This window comes from Bos indicus x Bos taurus, chromosome 13 (genome assembly GCF_003369695.1).
Source record: "Bos indicus x Bos taurus breed Angus x Brahman F1 hybrid chromosome 13, Bos_hybrid_MaternalHap_v2.0, whole genome shotgun sequence".
Classification (NCBI taxonomy): Eukaryota; Metazoa; Chordata; class Mammalia; order Artiodactyla; family Bovidae; genus Bos; species Bos indicus x Bos taurus.
The window spans coordinates 19,108,495-19,122,335 of record NC_040088.1 but is presented as its reverse complement, the minus strand read 5'-3'; the positions used below and the strand labels follow the sequence as shown (position 1 = coordinate 19,122,335).

The 13,841-nt window shown below is 37.6% G+C and overlaps 1 protein-coding gene across 3 annotated transcripts in view; it reads right to left on the bottom strand.

Annotated features, from left to right (window-relative positions):
- TRPC4AP (transient receptor potential cation channel subfamily C member 4 associated protein) overlaps positions 1-13,841 on the bottom strand; it is a 69,259-nt gene that overhangs the window by 36,934 nt on the left and 18,484 nt on the right. For all 3 annotated transcript variants that reach the window (XM_027558721.1, XM_027558722.1, XM_027558723.1), the window contains exons 4-6: positions 6,847-6,904; positions 4,780-4,835; positions 238-366 (exon numbers count right to left, since the gene is read on the bottom strand). In XM_027558721.1, coding sequence (XP_027414522.1) covers positions 238-366; positions 4,780-4,835; positions 6,847-6,904 — 243 coding nt within the window. The remainder of the gene's footprint in view (positions 1-237; positions 367-4,779; positions 4,836-6,846; positions 6,905-13,841) is intronic.

Below are 13,841 nucleotides of genomic sequence, written 5' to 3'. Positions count from 1 at the left end.
TTTTTGTGTTACTTAAATATATTTAAGTATTTTAAAATCTTTAAGTATTTATATGTTTATATATAAATATTCTGTTAGCATATACTATAATATTATATATTTATAAATATATTTAAGTATTTATAAGGAATATGGCAAAAATTCTTCTTTAAAAGAGCTCTTGTATATCACTCATGTACAGCTGTCTGAGACATTCTGCTCCACCTGGTCACGCACCAGCCAGAGGACCCAGCTCACCTTTTTAACACCCAAAATATCTTCAATGAGGGTTGCTGTTTGTAAGAATGTCTTCTTACTCGTCATCAGTGTAAACAGGAAGATCACAAAGTCATTTTTTTCCGCCAAACGCTTTGTAACCCCTTCCGTCTATCAGGGGAGAAGAAAAGACAGAACAGGTTAAAATCACAAAATAAAACATAAAGGGCAAAATATCCCCTCCAGACATGGAAAAGCAATTCCATGCTATACCAGGAATTGTAGCTGAGACCTTAAATTCCTACAACTATATATAAAACACTGTATGAATGCATTTTTTTTCTGGGGAGGAGTTTTTAAATAATATCCATCATAGGTTCTTAACCTAGTATCTGCCTAGTATTTAAATCAAGCGCTACAAACCAGCACTTAGTAAGCCAAGTTTTATATGGCCAGCAGCACCTTTTAAATTTTGAATTTAAGAGACAGGACAATCTTACTCCAGGTTAGTCACAGGTTAGTCACTTGTGACTTGTGACTAAAGTGCCCACTCCAAAACAGGCAAACCTTTCTTGTTTTCTACCTGATCCTTGGAGGCACTGGTGTTTGCAACTTTGAAAGCCCTAGGTTTCCATCTAACCTGGATGTAAATCAGATCAGCACAGGTTGGACCACATCATCCTATCTTTATATTTTTGTTTCTTCTTCTTTCTTCGCTTTCATTTCATTTTCTTTCTTTCCCATTCCTTTTCTTTTTTTCTTCCTTCTTTCCCTGTCTTTCCTTCCCCTTCCTTGCCCTTTATTAAAACTGAACTGTGTTCTACTGGAGTATCATTAACATTCAGTTCAGTTCAGTTCAGTCACTCTGTCGTGTCCGACTCTTTGCGACCCCAGGCAGCACGCCAGGCCTCCCTGTCCATCACCAACTCCCGGAGTTCACTCAGACTCACGTCCATCGAGTCAGTGATGCCATCCAGCCATCTCATCCTCTGTCGTCCCCTTCTCCTCCTGCCCCCAATCCCTCCCAGCATCAGAGTCTTTTCCAATGAATCAACTCTTCACATGAAGTGGCCAAAGTACTGGAGTTTCAGCTTTAGCATCATTCCTTCCAAAGAAATCCCAGGGCTGATCTTCCTCAGAATGGACTGGGTGGATCTCCTTGTGGTCCAAGGGACTCTCAAGAGTCTTCTCCAACACCACAGTTCAAAAATTCTTTGGCACTCTTGTAGGACTGCCCCATAAGACTATTAACAGCATGGAAGCTGTGAATGATGGAGTCTTTACATCACACATGCATCATCTTTTCTTTAATAAGAACAATTTCTTACCGGCTTTAGTTATAATTGTGCACTACCTGAACAATTAGCTTATTTTTACCTTACGGGTCTGTCTGTGCCTACCTGTGCCACTAGCTGCATGTGGCTACTGAGGACTTGAAATGTGGCTAGTCTGAACTGAGATGTGCTGTAAGAGCAAAAAATACACTGGACTTTGACAGTTTAAAATAAAAAAAGAATGTATCATTAATAATTACTTATACTGATTACGTTATCTCACTAAAAATTACTCATGTTGATTACACGTTGGAATAGTATTCTTGACATACTCTGTATTAAATAAACTACAATGTTAAAATTAACTTCAACTATTTCTTCCTACTTCTTTTCTTACTTTCAAAAAAACTGGCTACGAGGACATTTAAAACAACCTAGTATGCTGGAGTGATAGGTTATTTCATCTGTTTTTGGAGTACTTTTATATTATACTCTAACATTCTTGAGAGACCAGTATAATACATTTTTATACTTTTTAAAATGTGGTACACAGAAGCAAACACAAAATATACATAGCCTAATCAGTGACTAAAAATGCAGATTAGGTGCAGGTTTATTACATAACTCTTTTTTAAAAAAAAAAGAGAAAAAACAGGTCCGAATCTTCAGTTTTAAAATTCTACATGTCTTTTACAATACATTTGTTATTTAAATGACCTCTAAATGGTTAATGTACAATGAATACTTTTTTTCTGAAACTGAACCATGAATTCTGACCTCATCAGTATGATTATTCTAAACAGAGTAAGAGAGTGTTGGGAAGGGCTGTGTGCTGCTGGGAGACCACCACCAGCACATGCCTTCTTGTAGAATCCAGGTGACCAATCTGTGCAAAATGCTTTTGAAGACTAATGATTATAGCTGATTTTAAAGTCAGTCAATGGAATTAGAGTTTCTTTTTGTTTTGAAACATCAAAGCGCATTTAAAAAAAAAAATTAAACAATTTGCTTTCACAGTCTACAGAGGCAAACTCGAAATTATAAATATCTGCAGGCAGTAACACTCCTTTTCAAATATTTTTGAAGAATTTATACATTTTATAAAGAATGTCTTAAAGGGTGTAAGTTTTCTGATACTGGTTTCACAAAAGGACAAATGCTGCTAACAATAACTAACAGTGAATATCTAAGTTCAAGCCAATGTATATGTAACAGGCAATTAAGGTGGCTAATCATAAGCCACAATGCACATTTTCCCTTTGAAAAAATGAACTAGTTTGATCCGCATTTCTAGAGTTATTGGGTAGAAAAACAAAAACAAAAACCACTTTAATTCAGCTGAGAGTTTTGGTGAATTTATTGTTCCTAAAATGTAACCAGGTAAATAGTAAATGATATGTACCACTGAACTATATTATTATTTTAACTTTTCTATAAAAAGACGGTCTGCTGTGTTGGAAGGGATGAATGAGCACTGTTGAACAAATGAGAAAAATGTCACAGAATGTCTCAGTTTCTTCCATAAATTATACTTTCTTCTTCCATGACACAGGTTTCACTCTATAAAACTTTGTCCCCAAAGGAAATTTAAATCTGTTTTGTGCCTTTTTGGCCTGACAGTACTCCTTCTCCATCATTTTTCCAAGGACCCATGGTCTTTAAGATGCCCCCGAAGCCTGGACTGGGATGTGGGTCCACCGGTGGGCACGGTGGCTGGGAAGCTGGAGAGTGGGGACTGGAGAGCAGTCCCCGGGCCAGGACCCCAGGACCACCACAGGAAGATGGCCCGAGGGAACAGGAGGGAGGAAATTTCTGGCAAGGAGTGCCCCCAGAGGAAAGCTGCACAGTCATGGAAGCAGGGCACCACTGCTGAGTCGCACACAAGGGTGCAACTCCTTTTAAATATTTTATTTCGACTGATCAGTAGACTAAGCTTGTTTTAGCCTTTTTTGGTGACAGTAGTCTTTGATGAATCCTTTTGATTACTGATAAACTTACTGACAGTTTAGGCCCCTAAACTATTTTTCATTTGTATGTCCCTAAGACATACCTCCCTTGCTCAGGACCTTAGTTTTTATTTCCCGTATGTTTATAGTTATATCCAAAGCTTATCCCTTTTTAATTCTTTTTATTCAAATGGTCTATCATGTATGTTGTCAAGATCTTTGTGGATGCCGATTTTTATCTTAGGATATCAATCCTGAACTAATAAACACATTATTCCTAAAGGTAAAATAAAAAGAACCTGAGTGTTTTGTGTTATATTTCTATTGCAGAGCACTGTTATAATAGATGTTTAACTGTGTTAAGCACTGAAACATATTTCCCTATTTGTGTTGGTTGGTAAGATGCTTAAATTCAAATTTGTACCCCATCCATGGTACAGATGATTTTATGTTCAGCCCAATTCCTGGATATCTGCTTCTAAATTAATGATCTTGGTAGATTTTACATGCAAGGTGCCTGAAATCTTTCTTTGAATGAAGCAAGCAATGAAATGAAAATTAAATATTCCTTTGTGCTTTGACTGCATATAGGTTTCACTTCTGCAACAGCATCTGTTTCCTTCTGTTGTATATGATTCACTCTTTACAGTTTACCACATAAGCTCCCAAAAGACAGGTATTGTGTCTTACAAAAATTAACACTGTATATTGCTTTACAAAGTGCTTTCACATGTATCATCTCATTTAATCCTCACAATAACCCTATGGTGTTGTTAGTATGATTACTAACCACACTCTACTAAGAAATGAAACTGAAGCACAGGGAGAATGAATAAGCATGAAGACAAGAGCCAGAATCCCGAGTCAACTTGCAGCACTAAGTGCTATGCTCTCTCTACCAAACTGCTTCTATTTACCATTCTTTCTCACTCAATGATCAACCTAGATGAGTGTCCTGGTCAACAAAAGGTAGGCCTTCTGGTTCTTGTTCTGTTTTCTAACAATAAAAATGAAGGAGTAGGCACAGTAGAGTTTAAAGAAATCCTAAAAGGTCATAGACACTCTTCCCAGGCTTGCATCCATTTAACAAGTATTTGTTCAGTCTCTGCTTGGACTCTTCCAGGGCTAGAAGAGTTCAGTAGCTGTTGAATCAGCCATGGTTCTTAACAATTACTATGAAATTTTGCCACCCCACAATTTCTACCTGTTGGTTCTGGTTCTCAGGCACACATAAGTCCATAAGTCCAATTCTCCAATGTGTGAAGATAGCTGTCATGTCTACCACCCCCATTCAAATCTTCCTTCCTCAAGCACTGCAGATCTGGTAGGGAGATAAATGAGGTCCCAGTGGCAGGGGTACTTACACAGACACAGGTATTATACAAGATGCTCAAACAGTCCTTGGACATTTCATCACTTACTGAAAGTGAAAGGGGAACAACTGGTTATTTTTCTCATTGGAAAGACAGTACAACAGAATCAAATTTTTGAACATAAGAATTGTTCCTCATGATCCCAAAATGATTATTTTCCTTTCAGCATACCTCCTTCCAGTCCTTATTTACCCGAGTTTCAGGATGCCCATCAGAGCCTATTAACCAATTTGTATATAGCTTTTTGGTCTGATATACTAGTATGCTTCCTAGGGTCCACAGTCTTCATAATTTCAACCTGTTGTGGTGTTATCACTTAATAAGCCATGTTCCCTTTGCAGCTTGCTTAAAATCATATCCAGCTTTTCTTTTTTTTTTACTTTTGCTATTTAAATAGGCTAGAAATAAATAATGTAACATACAGCCTTAATTTTATGCTTGTGTTGAACTGGTTCCCTAAAACACATTTCCAAAAACAGAACTGTAAGAATCCACTAAAACTAAAGTGTCAGCACCAGGATTGTTGTTATAAATCTCCATTGAAAATCCTATTAGCAGCAAACAAGGAAGTCTTTTTTACTCCAGACTCAAAGTGTTCTGTTTTATTATTTGTGCTAAATAAAAGGCTTTTAATCCCTAACCTACTGACTCTAATAAAGAACTAGTTACTTCTCCGTGAGCAGGAACAGAAGAGTATGACAAAATGGAAAATAAATTTTCATGACCTCAAAAGCAGGAGATAATAAAGCTGAGTATGAACCATGGATAAAGTGTTTTGTTTGGCATCATTTTTTATTTTTGAAAACTGTTTACATTCATTCCCATGCTGCCACAAACTCTAAAATGTCAGGCTTCCCTTCACAATTCCAGTGGGCAGCCCTGCCAAGCTAGAGTGACCAGAGGACTAACTGACATAATCTTGAGACAATGGAGATGTCCTATATCCCTCACCACTGCTTTTCAACCTAAGGGGGCTTTTTGGTTTACTTCATGACTTCGGAGCAGGCTGGAACACCAAATCAGTGTATTTCAGTACTTCTAGACCTTCATTTTCAAAGGGAATTGGAACTCACTCATTCATCAAATATTTATTCAGCATCCACTCTAGAGCGGATACAGAATATACAGAGGTTAGCAGTGGAAAAAAAAAGACAAAGCCTCATAGAACTTATGAATTTAGAGGGGAAGAGAGAATAAATAAGTACACCAACAGGTAATTACAAGCTGCTACTTGCTACGAGGACCAAGGACAGGAAGAATCAATTTAGACAGGATACAAAGGTACGACATCAAAGATGAATACAAATCCTCTTAACTGCTCCTGCACGTATAAACAAGGCCTTCCTTATACACTATGTCATGTTGATTTTGTTTAGAAGAAAAATTTTTCATTAAAAAAAAGACAAACTGATGTTTGTAGTAAACATTCATCAAATGTTAACTGATCCCTGGCTTTTAATGTCTTTTAATTTTTTACAGTTTTTTATTTTTTTTACAGTTTTTTTTAAAAATTATAAAAGGACGACCTAAAAATAGTATTTGCAACATGTGTAAGTTATAAAGACTAATAATAGGACAATACCCATATACCCACCACCCAATTCAAGAAATTATGTGCTATCTTAACACTCTGACTTTTCACCACACACATTCTGGTAGTAACGGAACTTTTTACAAAGAGCGTGAATAACCTCATAACAACAAAAACAAGACAGTAATTAAAAAAAGTAAATGATCTTGCCAGTTTTTTCCTTACTCTCTCAATTAGTGATATGAGAAATAAGAATTTGCAAAGAAAACATAAAAGCTGAACCCAAAGACTGTTAGAAATTACAAAGATGCAATTCTTTTAGTCCAGTAGTTTTCACACTTTTTGATTTAAAGCACCAGATTTGTATTTTCTACCGAGTATAAAATAAAGAGAGCAGTTAGGCGGAGAATGTTCTACAGCTGAATGTAAGGCATGTCCTCAGTGTGAAGGGAAAGAAGAGAGACTCCTGGGAATCACCACAATAGCAGGTTAGAAAATGAGCGCAAGTAGCTGCTGAGTATACTTACTTTTCAGTTTCTGTCCCCGAATAGAAATCGTAGGCCTCATAAGAATTTCTACAAGGAGCTATTTAAAAAAAAAAAAAAAAAGGGATAAAATCTTCAAAATTCAAAGCACAACTTATAAAACAATCTTTGCTGTGATAACTCATGGCCCAAATACCTGTCATGGTACTGCAAGGCCCTTTTGTTCCCAACACAGGGAGAAGGCAATGAAGTTCAGGGAAATGAGCACTGTACCAAGAGTCAGGAAACCTGGGTTCTAGTCACAGCTCAGCCACCTATTCTCCATGAAAACTTGGGCAAGTCAGGGTCCCACCATGGTCTCAACTCTCATTTCAAAAGATAAGAATGTTAGATTAGTTAACCTCTGGGATCCAATGTGGCTTCAACTTTTTAAAAGCTGCAGAACACTACAACAATGATTACTCTTGCTTTAGAATATTTATGTTCTTTTATAAACACAAGTTTATAAAAAGAATCACAAAAGATACACCATAAACTGTTAATACTGATTTCCACAGGGGGCTGGAGAGGATATGCATTCATTTATCATTTTACATACTTTTAATACAACATATAACTGTTTAAGGGCTTCCCTTCTGGCTCAGACAGTAAAGAATCTGCCCGAAATGTGGGAGATCCAGGTTCGATCCCTGGGTCAGGAAGATCCCCTGAGAAGGGAATGGCAACCCACTCTAGTATTCTTGCCTAGAGAGTCCCGTGGACAGAGGAGACTGGTGGGCTAGTTCATGAGGCTGCAAAGAGTCAGACATGACTGAGTGACTAACACTTTCACTTCCTGTTTAAACTGTTTATAATAAATATGCATTTAAAAGCTCATTCTGAAAAAAAAAACACACATTTTGTTGAAAGAAAGAGTTAATAATGATAAAAGGGTCAATCCATTGGAAAAGATATAACAATAATAAACATATATGCATCTAACAACAGAGCCTCAAAATACATGATGCAAAAACTGACAGAACTGAAGGAAACAGACAAGTTAAACAGTAGCTGGACAAGACAATACTCCACTTTCAATAATGGATAGAAAATGAGGTATCACCAAACAGAAGACTTGAACACGATAAACCAATAAGCTATAACAGATAGCTATATAATTCTGCCCAGCAAGAGCAGAATACATGTTCTACTAAAGCACGCATGGAATACACACACAGAGAGAAGAATACTACTCAGCTATAAAAAAGAACAAAAATTTGCCATTTGCAGCAATATGAACAGACTTGGAGGACATTATGATAAATGAAATAAAACAGAGAAAGACAAACAGTATATGAATATCACTTGTATGTGGAATCTAAAAAATAAAACAAAATAGTGACTATAGCAAAAAAAGAAGCAAACTCACAGATACAGAGAACAAACTAGTAGTTACCAGTTGTGGGGAGGGGCAACATCAAAGTGGGGGAGTACAAACTACTGAGAGTAACACAGGCTACACAAATGTATTATACAACATGGGGAAGACAGCCAGTATTTATAGTAACTATAAATGGAGCATACCCTTTAAAATCTGTGAATCACTATGCTGTACATTTGTAATTTATATAACATTGTATAGCAACTGTACTTCAGTAAAAATGCAAAAAATTTCTCTTAAAAGAAAAAAAAAGGAATTATCTCAAACCAATAGCCTAATAATCTTTTACTTCAATTCACTGGAAAAAAAGAGGTGTAAGCCAACCCCAAAGCAAGCAAAAGAAAAGAAATAATAAGGATTAGAATGGAAACTAATTTAGCAGAGAATAGAAAATAACAGAGAATATCAATGATATCACCACTGACCTTATAGAAAACAAAAACTACCTTCCTCCTGATGAATATTTTTAACTATTATATGTAATGCCACACTAAGCATTTTTGTATACAAAGCTTTATCTCATTTTGACTTATGTCCTCAGAAGAGATTCACATAAACGCAAACAGAGCAAAATCAATAACGATCTTTAAGATTTTGAGATGTACTACACAAAAGCTTTTCAAAGAGATGCCCTGCTTTTCAGTCATCCCAGTAAAGTATGAGGAGCTCATCCTGCATAGATTATTATATTTAAAATAAACTGTCTTCAAATAGATGATGTTCTATGTCAATGAACAAATTAAAAGTCCCTGAATGCCAAGCATGGATTACACCTGGCCCACAGACATAATTCATGTGGTCCATATCTACTGAAAAGCTGTGATTCTACTTACGAATCTAGATTTCCTACATCCCTGAGGGCAAAGGTCAAAAGAAATGGAAGTCATTTCCCTATAAAAGCAGGCATGCACTCTCCAGTTCATCTCAGTCTCTGCAGTCATTTAACTTATGTAGATCATCTTACTCTGGGCCTGCTTCACTATACGCCTACTTGATCCTACAGGCATCTAACTTCACAGACTCTAGGATACACTTTCCAGTGTTACATTAGGGGTTTGTTCAAGTTGACAAGGAATGGTGTAGCCACCATTCCACTTCAGCTAAGCATTAGGCAGCATGTTGAAAACGGAATTACTTGGGAGCCTTTCTGGGGATTGGCAGAGGGAGAAATAAAGAACTTTGAAAGGTACTTTTAGAAGCAAGATGACAAGAGAATTCAGCAAGAAGAAATGCACCCAAATAATGGTTAGTGAAGAACAAAATAATCCAAGCAAAAGCCTCTATAAACACACTGAGATTCTTGGAGAAGCTAACCTAACTCAAAGCAGGGAAGAAAAACTCCACAAAATCAAGAACTAATGATCCAAAGATGTCCTAAGATGGGGCATGTACCTGCAGGAGAAAAGCTTCGTTCCCACTGCAAATAAGACACCAGGCTAAAGACTCCTATCTTCTTTTTCCTCCCAGGAACACACTGGTTTCTATTAAGCAAATTCTTTGACAAACGATTCAGAAGTAAAGGCCCTTCAAACTGGCCAGTAAGTAAACGCGACAGGACCGCTGGGATTGCTAAAGAGGGAATGCTGAGCAACGGTTGAAGGAATACAGTCTATGACTCATGCTATGGATGTAAATGTTCAACACTCAATTTTTGCTTTGGGGAAAATGGCATCTTTAAGGAAAGGAAGTGTTTTTTCAAATTGAAGTAATAACATGATAGCAAACACCCTCTTCCAACAACACAAGAGGAGACTCTACACATGGACATCACCAGATGGTCAACACTGAAGACAGACTGATTATATTCTTTGCAGCCAAAGATGGAGAAGTTCTATACAGTCAGCAAAAACAAGACCAGGAGCTTACTGTGCCTCAGACATGAACTCCTTATTGCCAAAATCAGACTGAAATTGAAGAAAGTAGGGAAAACCACTAGACCATTCAGGTATGACCTAAATCAAATTCCTTATGATTATACAGTGGAAGTGAGAACTAGATTTAAAGGACTAGATCTGATAGACAAGAGTGCCTGATAAACTATGGACAGAGGTTCATAACATTGTACAGGAGACAGGGATCAAGACCATCCCCAAGAAAAAGAAAGGCAAAAAAGCAAAATGGCTGTCTGAGGAGGCCTTACAAATAGCTGTGAAAAGAAGGGAAGCAAAAAGCAAAGAAGAAAAGCAAAGATACATCCATTTGAATGCAGAGTTCCAAAGAACAGCAAGGAGAGATAAGAAAGCCTTCTTCAGTGACCAGTGAAAAGAAATAAGAGGAAAACAATAGAATAGAAAAGACTAGAGATCTCTTCAAGAAAATTAGAGATACCAAGGGAACATTCTATGCAAAGGTGGGCTCAATAAAGGACAGAAATGTTATGGACCTAACAGAAGCAGACGATATTAAGAGGAGGTGGCAAGAATACACAGAAAAGAGCTTCACAACCCAGATAATCACAATGGTTTGATCTCTCATCTAGAACCAGACATCCTGGAATGTGAAGTCAAGTGGGCCTTAGGAAGCGTCACTACGCATGAACCTAGTGGAGGTGATGGAATTCCAGTTGAACTATTTCAAATCCTAAACGATGATGCTATGAAAGTGCTGCACTCAATATACCAGCAAATTTGGAGAAGTCAGCAGTGGCCACAGGACTGGAAAAGGTCAATTTTCATTCCAGTCCCAAAGAAAGGCAATGCCAAAGAATGCTCAAACTACCACACAATTGCACTCATCTCACATGCTAGTAAAGTAATGCTCAAAATTCTCCAAGCCCAGCTTCAATAATATGTGAACTGTAAACTTCCAGATGTCCAAGCTGGGTTTAGAAAAGGCAGAGGAACCAGAGATCAAATTGCCAACATCCACTGGATCATTGAAAAAGCAAGAGAGTTCCAAAAAAACACCTATTTCTGCTTTAATGACTATGCCAAAGACTTTGACTGTGTGGATCACAATAAACTGGAAAATTCTGAAAGAGATGGGAATACCAGACCACCTGGTCTGTCTCTTGAGAAATCTGTATCCAGGTCAGGAAGCAACAGTTAGAACTGGACACGGAACAACAGACTGGTTCCAAACAGGAAAAGGAGTACGTCAAGGCTGTATATTGTTACCCTGCTTATTTAACTTATATGCAGAGTACATCATGAGAAACGCTGAGCTCTAGATGAAGCACAAGCTGGAATCAACATTGCCAGGAGAAATATCAATAACCTCAGATACGCAGATGACACCACACTTATGGCAGAAAGTGAAGAACTAAAGAGCCTCTTGATGGAAGTGAAAGAGGAGAGTGAAAAAGCTGGCTTAAAGCTCAACATTCAGAAAACTAAGATCATGACATCTGGTCCCATCACTTCATAGCAAATAGATGGGGAAACAGTGGCAGATTTTATTTTGGGGGGCTCCAAATCACTGCAGATGGTGACTGCGGCCATGAAATTAAAAGATGCTTACCCCTTGGAAGCAAAGTTATGGCCAACCTAGACAGTATATTAAAAAGCAGAGACATTACTTTGCCAATAAAGGTCCGTCTAGTCAAGGCTATGGTTTTTCCAGTAGTCATGTATGGATGTGAGAGTTGGACTATAAAGAAAGCTAAGTGCCGAAGAATTGATGCTTTTGAACTGTGGTGTTGGAGAAGACTCTTGAGAGTCTCTGGGACTCCAAGGAGATCCAACCAGTCCATCCTAATGGAAATCAGTCCTGAATATTCATTGGAAGGACTGAAGTTGAAGCTGAAACTCCAATACTTTGGCCACCTGATATGAAGAGCTGACTCATTTGAAAAGACCCTGATGCTGGGAAAGATTGAAGGTGGGAGGAGAAGGGGATGACAGAGGATAAAATGGTTGGATGGCATCACTGACTCAATGGACATGAGTTTGAGTGAACTCCGGGAGTTGGTGATGGACAGGGAGGCCTGGCGTGCTGCAGTCCATGGGGTCGCCAAGAGTCGGAAACAACTGAGTGACTGAACTGAACGTGATAAAGCAAACAGTATAAATTGTAAACATACAGCTCCAGTTTTTACAAAGTGAATCTCTATCCAACACAATCAACACCCAGATCAAGATACAACACAACCACAACACCCTGAAAGCCTCCCTCATGCTCCCAGTAACAGGGGAAAGGACAGGTTATCTGAGAGAAAAGAAGCAGGATCCCAGTACCCTCACTCATTACATAAAAATAAATTTCAAGTGGTGCAAAAATTAATCATACATGATAAAAACTTTGAAGTATTAGATGGAAATAAAGACACAGTTTATAATGCAACAATGGGCAAAGAAAAACTCTGAACCCATGAAAGGAAAGACCGATCAGTTTGACAACCTAAAAAGTAAACAACTTAAAAAGTAAACCTAAAAAGTTTCACATTAAAATGTATCATAAACAAAGTCAAAATTCAATTTTCAAACTAGGGAAAAAAATAGAACACTTATGACAAAGGACCTTTAAAAACTGAGTACTTACAAGTTACTATAATCTGCATGTTGTCTCCTGAAAACCATGCTAAATCTTAATGCCCAATGTGACAGCATTAGGAGGTGGGGCCTTTGGGTGGTGATTAGGTTATGAGGGCAGAGCACCCACGAATGGTGTTACACATTATGAAAGAGGCTCCAGAGAGATTCCCCAGCCCTTCATCACGTGTGGACACAGGGAGAAGCTGGCATTTGTAATCCAGAAGAGGATCTTCCCGAGACACCAAATCTGCCAGTGCCATGAATCTGGACTTCCCAGCCTCTAGAACTTTGAGAAATAAATCTGTTGTTCATAAACTACTCAAATGTGGATTTTGCTGTAGCAGCCTGAACTAAGACAAAAATCAATAAGAGAAGGGCCTAATAAACAAATAGAAGAAAAAAAAAGGAACTACTTATAAACACACGAAAAGATATCCAATTCCACTCATTGAAAGATATAAATTTTTAAAACTATACAGAGACTATATAAAGGGCTCTCAGAATTCATAATAACGATATTTTCTGAGGAAGACAAACAAATGACCTAGAAGCACATAAAATAATGTTCAATAGCATTAGGCAACAGGAAAAGGCAAATCAAAACCACAAGGAAGTAACACTTCACACCCAGTAGGATGGCTATAATCAAAAGTGGAGAGAATAGCCAGTGTTGAAGAGGATGTGGAAAAATCAGAACCCTTGTGCATTGTTGGTGGGTATGTAAAATGGTGCAGCTGCTTTGGAAAACAGTCTGATAAATCCTCAAAGAATTAAATACAAGAGCTACTATATGACCCATCAATCCCACTTCTAGGTATATTCCCAACATTAATGGAAAGATATTTCCACACACAAACTTGTACACAAGTGTTAAGAGCAGCATTATTTGTAACAGTCAAAAGATAGAAATAGCCCAAGTGTCCACTAACTGACAAATGAACATACAAAATATGCTATATCCACCCAGTAGAGTATTATTCAACCATAAAATAGAATAAACTGCTGAAACATGCTATAATGGGGATGAACCTTAAAAACATTAAACTAAGTGAAACATACCAATAACAAAAGATCACATATTATGTGACTGTTCATATGAAATGTCCAAGACAAGGTTATCTATAAAGACAAAGTGGAGTAACAGT